This window comes from Tursiops truncatus, chromosome 11 (genome assembly GCF_011762595.2).
Source record: "Tursiops truncatus isolate mTurTru1 chromosome 11, mTurTru1.mat.Y, whole genome shotgun sequence".
Taxonomy (NCBI): Eukaryota; Metazoa; Chordata; class Mammalia; order Artiodactyla; family Delphinidae; genus Tursiops; species Tursiops truncatus.
The window spans coordinates 47,599,447-47,617,632 of NC_047044.1; the positions used below are offsets into that span (position 1 = coordinate 47,599,447).

The 18,186-nt window shown below is 43.3% G+C and overlaps 1 protein-coding gene across 4 annotated transcripts in view; it reads left to right on the forward strand.

The window, feature by feature from the left end:
- CPM (carboxypeptidase M) overlaps window positions 1–18,186 on the forward strand; it is a 123,786-nt gene that overhangs the window by 25,761 nt on the left and 79,839 nt on the right. For 2 of the 4 annotated variants that reach the window (XM_073788400.1, XM_019952385.3), the window contains exon 3: window positions 17,287–17,384. In XM_073788400.1, the coding sequence (XP_073644501.1) occupies window positions 17,287–17,384 (98 nt within the window). Of the gene's footprint in view, window positions 1–17,286; window positions 17,385–18,186 lie in introns of those variants that run through there. The other 2 variants (XM_073788403.1, XM_073788401.1) reach the window with 2 other exon arrangements.

The following is an 18,186-nucleotide window of genomic DNA, read 5'->3' on the forward strand; positions in this document are numbered from 1 at the left end:
GTTTATGGTCCAGCACAATAGGCTGAGGCGACCTGCTTCCTCCCTGACCTCGTGGCAACGTGTGCTCACTGCTTCCAGACTCGGCACCAGCCTCAGGCATTTTGCTCTGGGAGTTCTGAATGAGGTTCAGTCCTCTGGTAGTGTGAAGGTTCGTGACCATTTTTACGCTGTCACCATCGATTTTGAAGGACATGTTCTCTCAAGACAGCCCATTCTGCTCTGTGAATCCACACTTCAATTTTTTAAAAACTTTAGTTGATTTTGATCTACCTGAACTGATCTGCAGATCTTCTGAAAGACACATTTTTTTGGCATGAGGTTTCTGTCAATATGTTAGGGACACTGTTTACATTTGAAATTTGTCTTTAATTGCTCTGATGCTGCATCATCTCCTAGGGCCTATAGGGACAATAGCACCGTCAGCCGGTTCTGTGCACTCAAGGCCCTCAAACAAACATGTGCTTACCATGTTTCTGGCACTGTTTATAAAACTTGTGAGGATTACATGAAATAGAAACCCCATGAGGTGTGGGTACCATCAGTCCTACAACAGATGAGAAAACTGATTCACTCAGTGAGATTAAGCAGTTTACCCAACACCATATGGGTAGTAAGGGGCAGAGCTGGGGTTTAAACACTAGCAATTTGATTCTAAAACCTGCCCACGGCATTGTTACATAAGGTGCCACGAAAGGGACCCTGTGTAACCTTCAGGAACTCTCAGATGCTATTTGGAGGCATATGTTGTGCTGAAATTCTGGTTTAGATGTGCTTACCAAACTATAGACCCATTTGTGAGACAAAGAATGGTAAAACCAATGAGAAGTCCACCTTTGTTAATCACACAAATGCATCAAATGTGCTACTTTTAGGCCAAGTTTAGACCTTGAAGGAACCTCATCTTGGCAACTTCGGGGCTTCTCCCATTGTCAGGAGTTCAGCATCCTTCTGTCTGGACCCTGGCTTCCTTCACTTTCAAATGAAAGCCTTTTAGGTACAAACTCAGCAAGTAGGATGGCTGAGAGAAAAGGTCTTTATTCTCCTAAGTAGCTTATGAGGAAACGAGTAAATTAATTGCCATTATTCCCTGCCGCTAAAAGATGAGTTCTTATGGTAGCAATGAATAGGCAATGAGGATAAGCAGGCCTCCAACAAACTGAGGTTTTTTGGGCAGCGGGGGTTGGGTTGGGGGGCTTCAAATGAATCTGAATTGACCTCATTGTAAAACACAGCTATGTGACACCTACAGGAACTTATAAGAAATAGAAAACACCAACTGGGGAGAAAGAACCAAAACACCAACACTGAACCAGAATGCCCCTGCAAACCATAAGAGAGAACCCACCAACGGACAGAACACGTATAGTGCTAACTGTAATTATTGATCTTTTAAAATCAAGAATTTTTTAAAAGTCTCAAGTAATTGTTCGTACTTTAAGATGACATTCAGCTTGGCTGTTATTACTGAACCACTTTTCAAAAAGAGGATCTGACTGGGCTTCCCTGGTGGCACAGTGGTTGAGAGTCCGCCTGCTGATGCAGGGGACACGGGTTCGTGCCCCGGTCCGGGAAGATACCACATGCCGCGGAGCGGCTGGGCCCGTGAGCCGTGGCCGCTGAGCCTGCGCGTCCGGAGCCTGTGCTCCGCAACAGGAGAGGCCACAACAGTGAGAGGCCCACGTACCGCAAAAAAAAAAAAAAGAAAAGAGGATCTGACTTTGTTTGACCTCTCCCCTAAGGGACCAAAAACAGAAGTTCTCAGGACTTCCCTGGTGGTTCCGTGGTTACCAATCCCCCTGCCAAATAGAGACACAGATGTAGAGAACAAACGTATGGACACCAAGGGGGGAAAGTGGTGGAGCAGTGGTGGGGGGGGGGGATGAATTGGGGGATTGGGATTGACATGTATACACTAATATGTATAAAATAGATAACTAATAAGAACCTGCTGTATAAAAAGTAAATAAATTAAATTTAGAAAGACTAAAAAAAAAAGAATCCTCCTGCCAATGCAGGGGACATGGGTTCGAGTCCTGGTCTGGGAAGACCCCACATGCCACAGAGCAACTAAGCCCGTGCGCCACAACTACTAAGCCTGTGCTCTAGAGCCCGCAAGCCACAAGTACTGGGCCTACGTGCCACAACTACTGAAACCTGTGCACCTAGAGCCTGTGCTCCGCAACACGAGTAGCCCCCACTCGCTGCAACTAGAGAAAGCCTGTGCGCAGCAACAAAGACCAAATGCATAAATAAATAAATTTATTTTAAAAAAAAAGAAAAAACGGAAGTTCTCAGCTTTTTATAGTATGAGGCCTCTAGAGATTTTCACTTTGGGGATTTAAAAATGAGTTTCCTGTCTCTGTATGAAAGAAAGACTAGAAGGGAACATAAAGAAATTAGGGTGGTTGGAACATGTGAATTATGGCTAGTTTTTAAAACTCAATTTTCTAAAAGCTTCTTTTAATTTTATAGGTTAAAAATTAAAATTTTTTAGAGGAAGTGGAGCAGATGTATTGACTTCTGACCTGGGCATAGAGTGGGAGGAACAGAGGAGGTGGTGTTGGAAGGAGGATGGAGGCAGAGGAATTGCCTGCCGTGTTCCTGTTTGGGTTGACGGGTGATGATTAATGAGACAGCGCTTTGCTTCTCTCGGAGTCACGACTAGTCTTGAAATCAAAAAGAAGAAGAAGAAGAAAGGAAAATGTCCTCCAACTCAGTTCATCTTCAGATTTTTCCTTTTCTCTCTCTTTTTTTTTTTTTTTTTTTTGCGGTACGGGGGCCTCTCACTGTTGTGGCCTCTCCCGTTGAGGAGCACAGGTTCCGGACGCGCAGGCTCAGCGGCCATGGCTCACGGGCCCAGCCGCTCCGTGGCATGTGGGATCTTCCCGGACCGGGGCACGAACCCGTGTCCCCTGCATCGGCAGGCGGACTCCCAACCACTGCGCCACCAGGGAAGCCCTCCTTTTCTCTTTTCAGTTGAAAAAGGTCATGTCCCCAAGCAATCAGAAGAATCCCTGATTTAGAAATTGAAACCCCCAAACCTCCCATTGAGCTGTTCAGGAACAAATAAAATGGAACTGACCTCTCCATTTCTCAGGTATCTTTTCACAACATTAGTGCCATGGGGACACGTGTGTAAGCAAATGAAATCCCATCTCCCCGTGATGACAGAAGAGTCTAACTGGAAGCCAGATATTTTCTTTGGATCTTAGCGCTCTCTTGTACGGAAATATCCCTAAGAAGGTCTGCATACCCTGGAATTGATCTAGAAATCTGGATCTTTTTCAGAGTCCACCCCAGATAGCTCTTGATAGACTAGTCCAGTATTTCCTTCAATACTGGACCAGGGGTGACCCTGGCTCCAACTGGACTCCTTATTTGGTCGTTTATCCAGCCATCCATTCCTTCTGCAAGCATTTATTGACCATCTACTGTGTATGTGCCGGGCACCACACTAGATGCTGCAAGCACAGAGATGCGCAATACCTTGCCTACAGGAAAACCTGTGGTTTCAGTGTTAGGAGAGGGGTTGCAGAAGCACTGTGGGAGAAGGTGAAAAGAGAGAGCAACTCAGGCTGGTAAAATATAGGATCAAGGAAGGAGAAGGGTAAGAAAGGTGATGGATGGGAGGGGGCGTTTGGTTGAGCCTTGGACAGGCAAGTGGAAGTTGGCTACTTAGATCAGGTAAGGTAGACAGAGCACTACCCATGCAGGAGAAAGAGCGTGTATTTATAAGCGTCGAGGCCTTTTGGAATCACACATGATTAAGAATGCCTAGGTGTATGGGATTGTGGTGGAAGGCTAGAGGCAGCAAGGGGATAATCCATGAGAGGCTGGGATGCCATGTTGAGGGGCTTGGGTTCTACCTTGATGTCATGGGAGAAAAAGGGACAGGTCCATCACAGGATAAGCAGTGAAGCCATGCCATCTGATTGACATTTGATTACCATGACCACCCGGACCCACCAAATAACGGAAAGTTTACCAAACGTTGTTTTTCTTTTGGACTTTGTTTTCTCAAATGCTGAAAGTGATGTCAGAAAGCAAAAAGTTAGTGTTTTTCAGGGCAATCTAATCAGTTAGTGATTTACATTTGTTTCAGCTGACTTAATGCAAGGCTCAGGACTGTCATTCAGGACATATTTGTTGAAGGAATAAATGAGAAAGTGAAGGGTTAAGCCCTTGTACAGGATGGTAGCTAATATAATGAAGGTGTACTTGATTTTAGCTCCTACAAGGATTTACAAACAAGACTCTTCCACATGAAACCCTTAGAAAACTAACTGAAAGGCAGACTGTTGTTTGTTTGGTTGTTTTATTGAGAAATAGTCGACCATAGTGTTTTCAGTGGCAAAGCTTGTGATGCCTTTTTATAGAAATATCCTACAAAAGGAGAAATCAGGGTGAGCCAGAGTAGCCTGGGGAAACTTCTTGGAACTGAATGCATTGGATTTAAAAAGGCAGAAAATTCAGGGATGCGTTTTAGGCTGAGGATGACACAAGTAAAGATGAGGCTGGACCTGATGCTAGTGAGAGCACTTGTGTTAGCAGATGGTGGGCCATACGGGTGGAGGTCTGGGGTGGAGGACCCTGAACCCCGGGGGGAGGGATTTGGGTCAGATGTGCCAGTATTTACCAAGAAAAAGTAGTCCTGCGATGCGCCCGTAACTTTGGAAAAGCTACAGTACATCTTTATTGAACGCCTACTACACACGAGGCACCTTTAGGTGCCAAGAATATAGCAGTGAATAAAACAGGCAAACCCAACAAAATGGCAAACACACCGGCAGTGCTCGTGTGTGACGTTCTAGTTGAGGTGGCCATTACACAACGAAATGATTAAGCTTACAATCTCAAAGAGTGAAAAATGCATGAAGAAGAGTTCCACAGTATTAGGGAATGACCAGGCTATATCTGGTGATGGTGGTGGTGCAGCCAGCGGGTGGAGTGGGGAGGATGACAAGTCACTGGTGAGGCTGGTGCGAGCGAGGTGGTCCTCGGTAACAGCCAGCCCTGCCCCCCAATGATAGCAGGATTCGCACCCTCCGCTGATCGAAGCTCCCTGTCCAGGCCTGACCCATCAGTGTAAGAAGCCAGGAATGCTTGGTCTAAAGGAGCTGGCCGTTGGGATCTACTGCTGGTGGACCCGTTGGAAAAGTGCAGATGGACATGTTTCCCAGGTCTAAGGCATGCAGGCTTGACACCTGTGCACAAGCTCTGGGACCGCTGAGTCCCACAGCCTCCTGCGGGACCCGGCTCACCCTCACACAGCAGGTGGCCGCACTTTGGACCCCCACACCAAGATCTCTGCAGTGGGAAATTCTAGTGCGGCAGACTTCGGCATGAAACACCTGCCTATCGGTCCTGGGATGCCTCCTGTGCCCACCTCCTCCCCATATCCAACTGGGCCCCGAAGCTCAGGGCCTCAGCTGGAATTTAGAAGAGGCAGCCCTGTCCCATGGCTGCTTCCAGGCAGAGCAGAGCGCTCGCTCTCATCACCGTAGCTGCAGGACCCCCGGGATGCCCGATTCCTTTCTGCACCCCTGAACCCCTTCTTGACAAGTTCCTCCATTCATGAACAAGCTCAGGAATTCCTAGCCCACTACACGGGAAATGGCAGCGAAGCTTCTTGGGGTCATGTGGCTGACTTGGGGGGGTTGGGGTTTTTTGCATCTGTCCAAGTGGGTTCCCAGCTTTGCAACTACAGAATCAGATAGACTAGGCATTCACGTGGGCTGGCCAGACCGCTCAACTCAGTGCAGAAGCCACCGTGAATGCTGGACCATTTGCCGTGACGGGAGGGCATGTGTGTGAATCTTGGGCCCCAGAGACAGGGTCTTTGGAGAGCAGAGGGGTTTCGTCCATGTCTCTCTGTTGCTGTTCCACCTACCCTACTTTTTCAGCCTAGTCAACTTAGCAGACAGATCTATGAACTACAGTCATCTCCAGATTCCACAACTTTGGGGCAAAGCCACTAAGGCTTGCCTGTAGTCTGTGTTTTTTTTTTGTTTTATTTTTTGTTTTTAATTGACCTATTTTTCCATATATATATATATATATATATATATATATTTATTATTATTTATTTTTTTTTTTGCAGTATGCGGGCCTCTCACCGTTGTGGTCTCTCCCATTGTGGAGCACAGGCTCCGGACGCGCAGGCTCAGTGGCCACGGCTCACGGGCCCAGCCGCTCCATGGCATGTGGGATCTTCCCTGACCGGGGCACGAACCCGTGTCCCCTGCATCGGCAGGCGGACTCTCAACCACTGCGCCACCAGGGAAGCCCCCATATTTTTTAAATAATTTAATTTATCTTTTTATACAGCAGGTTCTTATTAGTCATCCATTTTATACACATCAGGGTGTACATGTCAATCCAAATCTCCCAATTCATCACACCACCACCACCACCACCCCGCTCCTTTCCCCCCTTCGTGTCCATACGTTTTTTCTCTACTTCTATGTCTCAATTTCTGCTCTGCAAACTGGTTCATCTGTACCATTTTCTAGGTTCCACATATACGCGTTAATGTATGACATTTGTTTTTCTCTTTCTGATTTACTTCACTCTGTATGACAGTCTCTAGATGCATCCACGTCTCTACAAATGACCCAATTTCGTTCCTTTTTATGGCTGAGTACTATTCCATTGTATACATGTGCCACATCTTCTTTATCCATTCGTCTGTCGATGGGCATTTAGGTTGCTTCCATGACTTGGGTATTGTAAATAGTGCTGCAGTGAACATTGGGGTGCATGTGTCTTTTTGAATTATGGTTTCCTCTGTGTATATGCCCAGTAGTGGGATTGCTGGGTCATATGCTAATTCTATTTTTATTTTTTTAAGGAACCTCCATACTGTCCTCCATAGTGGCTGTATCAATTTACATTCCCACCAACAGTGCAAGAGGGTTCCCTTTTCTCCACACCCTCTCCTGCATTTGTTGTTTGTAGATTTTCTGATGCTGCCCATTCTAACTGGTGTGAGGTGATACCTCATTGTAGTTTTTTTTTTTTTTTTTCGGCTGTGTTGGGTCTTCGTTGCTGTGTGCAGGCTTTCTCTAGTTGCATCGAGCAGGGGCTACTCTTTGTTGCGGTGCGCAGGCTTCTCTGGCTTCTCTTGTTGCAGAGCACGGGCTCTAGGCACGCAGTCTTCAGTAGTTGTGGCATGTGGGCTTCAGTAGTTGTGGCTCGTGGGCTCTAGAGCGCAGGCTCAGTAGTTGTGGCACACGGGCTTAATTGCTCTGTGGCATGTGGGCTCTTCCCGGACCAGGGATTGAACCTGTGTCCCCTGCATTGGCAGGCAGATTCTTATCCACTGCCACCAGGGAAGCCCCTCATTGTAGTTTTGATTTGCATTTCTCTGATAATTAGTGATGTTGAGCAGCTTTTCATGTGCTTCTTGGCCATCTGTATGTCTTCTTTGGAGAAATGTCTATTTAGGTCTTCTGCCCATTTTTGGATTGGGTTGTTTGTTTTTTTAATATTGAGCTGCATGAGCTGTTTATGTATTTTGGAGATTAATACTTTGTCCGATGATTCGTTTACAAATATTTTCTCCATTCTGAGGGTTGTCTTTTCGTCTTGTTTATGGTTTCCTTTGCTGTGCAAAAGCTTTGAAGTTTCATTAGGTCCCATTTGTTTATTTTTGTTTTTATTTCCGTTACTCTAGGAGATGGATCAAAAAAGATCTTGCTGTGATTTATGTCAAAGAATGTTCTTCCTTTGTTTTCCTCTAAGAGTTTTATAGTGTCCAGTCTTACATTTAGGTCTCTAATCCATTTTGAGTTTATTTTTGTGTATGGTGTTAGGGAGTGTTCTGATTTCATTATTTTACATGTAGCTGTCCAGCTTTCCCAGCACCACTTATTGAAGAGACTGTATTTTCTCCATTGTACCTCCTCACCTCCTTTGTCATAGATTGGTTGACCATAGGTGCGTGGGTTTATCTCTGGACTTTCTATCCTGTTCCATTGATCTATATTTCTGTTTTTGTGCCAGTACCATATTGTGTTGATTACTGTAGCTTTATAGTATAGTCCTAACTCAGGGAGTCTGATTCCTCCAGCTCTATTTTTTCTTTCAAGACCCTCAGGGTCTTTTGCGTCTGCATACATATTTTAAGATTTTTTGTTGTAGTTCTGTAAAAAAATGCCATTGGTAATTTGATAGGGATTGCATTGAATCTGTAGATTACTTTGGGTAGTATAGTCATTTTCACAACATTGATTCTTCCAATCCAAGAACATGGTCTATCTCTCCATGTGCTGGTATCATCTTTAATTTCTTTCATCAGTGTCTTATAGTTTTCTGCATACAGGTCTTTTGTCTCCCTAGGTAGGTTTATTTCTAGGTATTTTATTCTTTTTGTTGTAGTGGTAAATGGGAGTGTTTCCTTAATTTCTCTTTCAGATTTTTCATCATTAATGTATAGGAATGCAAGGGATTTCTGTGCATTAATTTTGTATCCTGCAACTTTACCAAATTCATTGATTAGCTCTAGTAGTTTTCTGGTGGCATCTTTAGGATTCTCTATGTATAGTATCATGTCATCTGCAAACAGTGACAGTTTTACTTCTTCTTTTCCTATTTGTATTCCTTTTATTTCTTTTTCTTTTCTGATTGCCATGGCTAAGACTTCCAAAACTATGTTGAATAATAGTGGTGAGAGTGGACATCCTTGTCCTGTTCCTGATCTTAGAGGAAATGCTTTCAGTTTTTCACCATTGAGAATGATGTTTTCTGTGGGTTTGTTATATATGGCCTTTATTATGTTGAAGTAGGTTCCCTCTGTGCCCACTTCCTGGAGAGTTTTTGTCATAAATGGGTGTTGAATTTTGTCAAAAGCTTTTTCTGCATCTATTGAGATGATCATACGGTTTTTATTCTTCAATTTGTTAATATGCTGTATCACATTGATTGATTTGCATATATTGAAGAATCCTTGCATCCCTGGGTTAAACCCCACTTGGTCATGGTGTATGATCCTTTTAATGTATTGTTGGATTCTGTTTGCTAGTATTTTGTTGAGGATTTTTGCCTCTATATTCATCCGTGATATTGCTCTGTAATTTTCTTTTTTTGTAGTATCTTTGTCTGGTTTTGGTATCAGGGTGATGGTGGCCTCATAAAATGAGTTTGGGAGTGTTCCTTCCTCTGCGATTTTTTGGAAGAGGTTGAGAAGGGTGGGTGTTAGCTCTTCTCTAAATGTTTGATATAATTCACCTGTGAAGCCATCTGGTGCTGGACTTTTGTTTGTTGGAAGATTTTTAATCACATTTTCAATTTCATTACTTGTGATTGGTCTGTTCATGTTTTCTATTTCTTCCTGGTTCTGTCTTGGAAGGTCATACCTTTCTAAGAATTTGTCCATTTCTTCCAGGTTGTCCATTTTATTGCCATAGAATTGCTTGTAGTAATCTCTTTGGATGCTTTGTATTTCTGTGGTGTCTGTTGTTAACTTCTCCTTTTTCATTTCTAATTTTATTGATTTGAGTCCTCTACTTCTTTTTCTTGATGAGTGTGGCTAATGGTTTATCAGTTTTGTTTATCTTCTCAAAGAACCAGCTTTTAGTTTTATTGATCTTTGCTATTGTTTTCTTTGATTCTATTTCATTTATTTCTGCTCTGATCTTGACGATTTCTTTCCTTCTGCTAACTTTGGGTTTTGTTTGTTCTTCTTTCTCTAGTTCCTTTAGGTGTAATATTGGATTTGTTTATTTGAGATTCTTCCTGTTTCTTGAGGTAGGCTTGTATAGCTATAAACTTCCCTCTTAGAACTGCTTTTGCTGCATCCCATAGGTTTTGGATCATCGTGTTTTCATTGTCATTTGTCTCTAGGTATTTTTTGATTTCTGCTTTGATTTCTTCAGTGATCTCTTGGTTATTTAGTAATGTATTGTTTAGCCTCCATGTGTTTTTGTTTTTTATGTTTTTTTCCCTGTAATTGATTTCTAATCTCATAGTACTGTGGTCAGAAAAGATGCTTGATATGATTTCAATTTTCTTAAATTTACTGAGGCTTGATTTGTGACCCAAGATATGATCTATCCTGGAGAATGTTCTGTGTGCATTTGAGAAGAAAGTATAATCTGCTGGTGTTGGATGGAATGTTCTATAAATATCAATTAAATCTGTCTGGTCTATTGTGTCATTTAAACCTTGTGTTTCCTTATTAATGTTCTCTTTGGATGATGTGTCCATTGGTGTAAGTGAGGTGTTAAAGTCCCCCACTATTATTTTGTTACTGTCGATTTCCTCTTTTATAACTGTTAGCAGTTGCCTTATGTATTGAGGTGCTCCTATGTTGGAGGCATATATATTTATATTGTTATATTTATGCAATTTAAATTGCATATATACTTATATGTTAGATTGTTGATCCCTTGACCATTATGTAGTGTCCTTCCTTGTCTCTTCTAACATTCTTTATTTTAAAGTCTATTTTATCTGATATGAGTATTGCTACTCCAGCTTTCTTTTGATTTCCATTTGCATGGAATATCTTTTTCCATCCCCTCACTTTCAGTCTGTATGTGTCCCTAGGTCTGAAGTGGGTCTCTTGTAGACAGCATATAGATGGGTCTTGTTTTTGTATCCATTCAGCAAGCCTGTGTCTTTTGGTTGGAGCATTTAATCCATTCACGTTTGAGGTAATTATCGATACGTATATTCCTATGACAATTTTCTTAATTGTTTTGGGTTTGTTTTTGTACCTCCTTTTCTTCTCGTGTTTCCCACTTAGAGAAGTTCCTTTAGCATTTGTTGTCGAGCTGGTTTGGTGGTGCTGAATTCTCTTAGCTTTTGCTTGTTTGTAAGGTTTTTGATTTCTCCATTGAATCTGAATGAGATCCTTGCCGGGTAGAGTAATCTTGGTTGTAGCTTCTTCCTTTCATCACTTTAAGTATATCATGCCACTCCCTCTTGGCTTGTAGAGTTTCTGCTGAGAAATCAGCTGTTAACCTTAAGGGAGTTCCCTTGTATGTTATTTGTCGTCTTTCCGTTGCTGCTTTCAATAATTTTTCTTTGCCTTTAATTTTTGCCAGTTTGATTACTATGTGTCTCGGTGTGTTTCTCCTTGGGTTTATCCTGTTTGGGACTCTCTGCATTTCCTGCCCTTGGGTGGCTATTTCCTTTCCCATGTTAGGGAAGTTTTCTACTGTAATCTCTTCAAATATTTTCTTAGGTCCTTTCTCTCTCTCTTCTCCTTCTGGGACCCCTATAACGTGAATGTTGTTGCGTTTAATATTGTCCCCAAGGTCTCTTAGACTGTCTTCATTTCTTTTCATTCTTTTTTCTTTATTCTGTTCCACAGCAGTGAATTCCACCATTCTGTCTTCCAGGTCACTTATCCGTCCTTCTGCCTCAGTTATTCTGCTATTGATTCCTTCTAGTGTTTTTTTTCATTTCAGTTATTGTATTGTTCATCTCTGTTTGTTTGTTCTTTAATTCTTCTAGATCTTTGTTAAACATTTCTTGCATCTTCTCGATCTTTGCCTCCATTCTTTCTCCGAGGTGCTGGATCATCTTCACTATCATTATTCTGAATTCTTTTTCTGGAAGATTGCCTATCTCCACTTCATTTAGTTGTTTTTCTCGGGTTTTATCTTTTTCCTTTATCTGGTCCATAGCCCTCTGCCTTTTCATCTTGTCTGTCTTTCAGTGAATGTGGTTTTTGTTCCACACAGGCTGCAGGATTGTAGTTCTTCTTGCTTCTGCTGTCTGCCCTCTGGTGGATGAGGCTATCTAAGAGCCTTGTGCAAGGTTCCTGATGGGCGGGACTGCCTTGCCTGTAGTTTCTGAATAGAGAGCAGTTCAGGGACAAACTGGTACATCAGTTGGCAAACCAATTTGAGATTTGCATACCAAAGGGAGCAGATGATAGCTTTAACTTCTCAAACCATCCTCATGGGATCCTGTCAACCTCCTCCTTCCTTTTCCAATTCTCCCAAGGGGAGACAGAAAAAATCTCAACACCAGAAATGGGACATGGCAAGCTTGGGACACAGGTTCACATTTCTCTGATATTTTCCATCTCTTAGGTGACTGAAGCAGTGCTGCATAGTGGTTAAGAACAGAGCTGGCTCTGAATAGACTGTCCTGCACCATGCCTTGTTACTTTGGTTCTCAAACTTTAGCGTGCATGAAGATCCCCTGGAGAGCTTGTTAAGACACAAACTGCTGGTTCTCCCCCTGAGAGTCTCTGACTCAACACCTAGGGGTGGAGCCTGAGAATGTGCATTTCTAACAAGTTCCCAGGTGACACTGATGATGGTGGTCCTGGGACTACACGTTGAGAACCATGGCCTTATGAGCTTCCCTAAGATGGCATCCACCTGTGTGAAAGGATAATCTTTGTGCTTACCACTGTGGTTTCAGGGCTAAGTGAATATATGTAAAATGTCTGAGCTGTGAGTTCTACTACCATGCAAGCACAGCCAAACTGGAGACTTTTGTCCCTGTTTTGTTTGCGTCTGTTTTGTTTTTGTCGTGAGCCACTTAGCAGGAACCTCTTCCTCCACCTCCAAGCCCAAGGACACATGACTTTGGAGACTGAGTGTTTAACCTGACTGCAGTCATTGCAGTTTTTCAGCTCTTCTGGGACATTATTTGAAATAGGGCTTTGCGTGCTGTGTTCAGCTTCTTGTGTGTGTGGTAATGGGAGCATACCTAAGTGAGACTGAAGTTTTGGTGTCAGATCATTGGCTTCTTTTTAGAGAAGGCAGGAGGAATTCGCCAGCCTTACATCAGCCTTGCCAATGGAGTTGTTATTCCCACTATGTACGAGGTCACAAACTCATGCATTGAGAAAGCTCCCCCAAGGTTTGACTTAGGTCCAAGGGTAATTGTAAGGACACAAAGAGAAATATGGAAGTCTAGGAAACAACTGATCCATCTCCCTGGAGATCAGAGCCTGGTGGGTGGGGTAATGAATACAACCAGCCTCATCGACACTGCAGCTCTGCTCCTGGGACCGGGCCACCCACGCAGCGTCTCCGCTTCTCTCTGGGCATGTCCCGCTGAAACTCTGGAAGTAGAGAGAGTCTGATGGGGTCGTTATGCCAACACTCAGTATGGACCGTCCCTGTAGGGTAGCCCTCGATTCGGGTGTCTTGCTCTGGCTCAATCGTCAAAGCCAGGTAGCAGCCTGGAACTTGCTCCAGGCGCAAATTAGGGCAGCGCCATGCTGAAGGAACTGCCGGGGAACTTTCCACCCAGGGTGGGGTTGGCCCTGGACTACCTAGTACTTTCAGGGAGATTGAGGCAGCCTGGCGTCATCAGAAGAACACAGATATTGGAATCAGACAGACCTGAGTTTGAACCCTGGTTCTTCCACTTAAATCAATGAATTGTGGATATCACCCACCACACAGAGGTATTGTAAAGATCAAGTATTATAAAGTGCGCAGCGTAGTGCCCGGCACGGTCTCTGAACTTAATAAATGATAAGATTTGGTATTTTACTTTTTAAAAATTGGAAAGACGGAAAAGTGAGGGGAAAAAAAAAGTACTTGGCTTTATCATCCTATCACTTAGCCCCTTATTACTGACAACGTGCAGTTTTCAGTTCTTGTAGGGACTCACCCATTATTTCATTTAAGGCTTTATGTGCTTTGGATCTGTTTTCTTCCATGGTATTTTTTTTACTGAACAGTCTGTTTTATACGGTTGTAGTTAAATAATTATGCATTCTGATTTCTTTCACATGATAAAGTATTTTTACATTATAAATTCTGTACGTAATTTGAGTGGACATGCTGTAATTTACATAAAATTACTTAGAGTTGGACACCTAACGATGGAACATTGGTTGAATAAATGGTGCTGCATTTGTGTAATAAAATACTAAGCAGCCATTTATAAAGAATGTAGTCAAAGTCTATTTGTTAATATAGAAACATGTTCATGATTATATGGAAAATGAGATGATTTTGCCTCAAGATCCACTGCCTCCCAAATCTATCTGGATATTCACTGCCTCAAGATCAGCAGCTTTCAAACTTCAGTGGGCCTCAGAATCACCAAGGGAGCCTGTTAAGTGCAGGTTTGGGGCCCTCCCCCTAGACTTTGATTTAGGAGATGGGGATCAGGGATTGGTGCTTTTCCAAGGATCCCGGCAATTCTGATGTGGGAATGACACTCCCCGCATTTCTACCTGTTGAAGCTGTACTGCATTTACCAAGCTTCTCCTTCTTTCTCCTGAATGCCTAGAGCGTTGTTTCCTTGCCTCGTGGATCTTTGTGAAGCCTTCTGAATTGTAAGACTTTTCCTGGTCCTACAAGCAAACTCAGTTGGGCACCATGTCACATCCCTGGGCTTTGTGTCAAGCTCTGAGTGGGTTCCTGGATATAGATACTGAAATCCTGGCATCCAGGTTTTGTTTACTTTGTAGTGAAGAGAAAGTGGCCGAGCATTTCAGAACTCTTGAGCACACCTGGTATTAGCAGGAACTTTGAGGAATAAAGGCAGCCTGTCCAACCTTGGCAGAAAAAAATCTTATTTAGATTACCCTCACCTTGGCAATCAAGCTGTGAAAAGTCAATAGTTTGTCCTTTGTGCATTTACTCTGGTCTAAGCCAGAGATCAGTGTTTGTTGCAGAGGCTGGTTAAAAAACTTCAAGAGGCTTGTCATTCCTGGTGAATATCTCCAGGATTTCATTCTCAGACTTCGTGCCATGGAGGTTATTCAAGGGAAGTTTCTCATCTTGCGGTTTACTTAGGGGCCATTCGAGCCAAAATTGAGATTGAGTTACCACCCAAGTTCTTCTTCACTTAGGTTTTATTTTGATTTCCCTCCTTCCTTAAACCAAATAATATTGGATACCCATGTCGAGTCAGGTTTTTCTTGTCTTACACTATCCTTTATCTTACAGGTCAGCTGTTGCAAATGCAGAGTTAGAAATATAACAACTAGTAAACATTATGTTGAGATGATGCTGAATTTTTTCCCTTGTCTGTGAGGGAACTAGGCCATAGTCTGTACAAATCTGTGGTTATTCTAGGTTTAAAAGCATTAATAGCTACAGAAAAGAATTCCCCAGTAGGAAACTAAAGAGCCAGGATTAATAGAAAAAAAGCTCAGAAAAACCTCTCCCTTGCTTCACGTGAAGATATTAACTTGGTAGATTTGAAGCCCTAGATGACATGAGAATTGGTACTATTGGGGGATGAAAGGTTCTGGTTGGTGCAGCGGTTCTGGCAGGAAATCACGTGACTCACTCGGAGTCATTCTTCAGAACTCGGTTTAGAAGGCAGCTCTAAACCCCTGCATCTGTAAAGCTTTATGTGATCCCACTCCTTGGAAAAAGTTCCTCGTTTATTCTACAGCCACAGCAGTACCTTATACACACTCTAAGGTCGTATATGTCACAGGCTAGTGAAATGATGTTTGCACGCTGCTGTTCTCCACTAGACCAGAAACTCACTGGGCGTAGAGTGTGACTTATTTGTACGGTCTAATCACCTGGTTAAATGCCTGGATATAGTGGTACTAAATAAATGGATGTGTAAATGAATGATGTGAGCGTGCTGCACTGAACAGGTGGCACCAATCAGATAGACTGCCTTTTGGGGGTGTTTTCTGACAATTTCTGCAGTTACTAAATTTAAAGCATCACCCTGTCAAGATGAATTTCCCTATAATTGTTAGAATAAATTAAGAATAAATGGTGAGGGCTTCCCTGGTGACGCAGTGGTTGAGAATCCACCTGCCAATGCAGGGGACACAGGTTCGAGCCCTGGTCCAGGCAGATCCCACATGCCACAGAACAACTAAGCCCATGCGTCACAACTACTGAGCCCACGTGCCACAACTGCTGAGGCCTGTGCGCACAGAGCCTGTGCTCTGCAGTGGGAGGGGCCGCTGCAGTGAGAGGCCCGCGCGCCGCAGCGAGGGGTAGCCCCCACTCACTGCAGCTGGGAAAAAGCCTGCGTGCGGCGGCCAAATCCCAACACAGCCAAAAATAAAATAAATAAAATAAATTTATTTTAAAAGCCCAACAAAAACCGTTCTAAAAAAACAATAAATGATGAAAAAGACAAGTCCAGTATCTGCTTCTCCCTGGATTCCTTATGGCAACTGGGTATTCCCCAGCCCATTGGACCCCCGCCCCAGGTTGAAGGAGCTACACCTGAAATTCTGCAGAAATCCGCTCAACGTTAGCCCATGAGTTGCTGTTAAACTCCTTTCCTGGGTACTTGAATTCCACAGAAGGCTTAGCTGTCACAGATATGTGAACTTTGTATCTAGGTGCTAGATATCAAATAGTTACCCAATCTCTAATTTTAAAGTGTTTGTATTAAAAGAGCCAGATGATTTTAGAATAGAAAGAAACCTCTTCATTTTAGAGATTAGGACACCAACCTTCTTGAGAGACAGGCAGTTTTCGTTAGTGGCAGAAGCCCTAGAGTTGAGTCACATAGGCCAGGATTCAGGTCTTGGCTGTGGGGCTCAAATCACAGCCTCTTTCTGGCTGTGTGATCATAAGCAGTTTATTTAATATTTTTTGAAGGTCAGTGTTTTCATTTGTAAAGTCCAGTTAAAAATCCATCTCCCTGGGTCAGGACAAGGGATTGCCTCAGGTAACGTGAACCAGAGATGCAATGGTAACATCTGCCCAGAGCAGATGTTCAACGATCTTGAGTCTCTGTCCTCCCTTGCCCAAATCACACCATTTATGGCAGAGTTAGGACTTGGAAGTTTCCCTTGAGGCATTGTTAGGATGGCTTGTGCTTTCCGGCTTACGTGGCAGGACTCATGCCCATCAAGGACACTCATTGCTGGGGGGCTGTGTTACATGAGCGTTTGAATATGACAAGACTCAGGATTTACTGTAAAAACAGTTTCCCTTCTGAGTCACATATTTTCTTGGTGTTGCTTTCTTCACGTTCCTTGCACTGAGTTACGGCACCCTCCCTATCGACTATCAGTAATAATTTTGTGTAATTGTGTGAACTAGCAAGATCGCTTCTATAAAGCACCAGAAACTCAGAGCACACTATAGAAACATTTTGGAAAAATAAGATCTACATAGCCTAATAAGTCTTCGATTTAAAAAAGTCACATTCTAGAATAAGAACTTAAATATTTGTGCTAAATTGAAAGGGTTTTGGAAACTAAAAGTGTTTTAAGCAAGGAAGCGTTAGTTACATGAACTGAGGTGGTTGTGAAACATTCGTCAGGTGGGAGAAGCAGCATCATTTGTTCACTGTTCTCATTCTCCCAGAGTTCCTTTGTCACTTCAAAAGACAACTCATTTTTCTATACTCTTCTTCCCTGTAAAGGCAGAAACCTGTGGGTTCTTATTGTGGGACGCTTTCCAAATGAACACAGAATCGGGATTCCAGAATTCAAATACGTGGCAAATATGCATGGAGATGAGGTATGTATATGGCTTGAATATCTGACATGTCACCAGAGAAGCTTCCCCTTGGTCTCTTGTGCTCTGTCTAAATGCAAAGGAAGCAGCAGACACTGTAGCAAAGAATCTGGAAAGGTCTTCTGGTGAGGCCTTCTGAGAGGATTGAAGGAACCAGGTTCCAAAAACCAGCACAGCCATCTGGTTGTTTACCCAGTGCCCTGTGCAGGTAACTGGAACTTTTTTTGTTTGGGGTCTGGAAGAACAACAGTGCCCCAGCTCTGGACTGCCGGCAAGTCCCCGAACTCCTGCCTGTGTTGGTTTTCCCCATCTCCTGCTCAGCATCGAGGTGACCCAGCAGAGGAGCAATATTCTATTTGAACTAAAACAGTCAGATCCCAACTAGTTATCCAGACTCCTAGGAGCTGGCTTTTTGAATGCTTTTGTCGCTTTCTCTTAATCTGACACTTAGCGTTTCCAATGCTTAAGTTTAGAGCAGCGGTCCCCAGCCTTTCTGGCACCAGGGACCGGTTTCATGGAAGACAGTTATTCCACAGACCGGAAGGAGGTGGGGAATGGTTTCGGGATGATTCAAGCGCATTACATTTATTGTGCACTTTATTTCTATTATTATTACATTGTAATATATAATGAAATAATTACACAACTCACCATAATGCTGACAGGAGGTGGAGCTCAGGCAGTAATGCGAGCGATGGGGAGCGGCTGTAAATACAGATGAAGCTTTGCTCGCTTGCCCGCCGCTCACCTCCTGCTGTGCGGCCCGGCTCCTAACAGGCTGCGGACCGGTGCCAGTCCTCGGCCC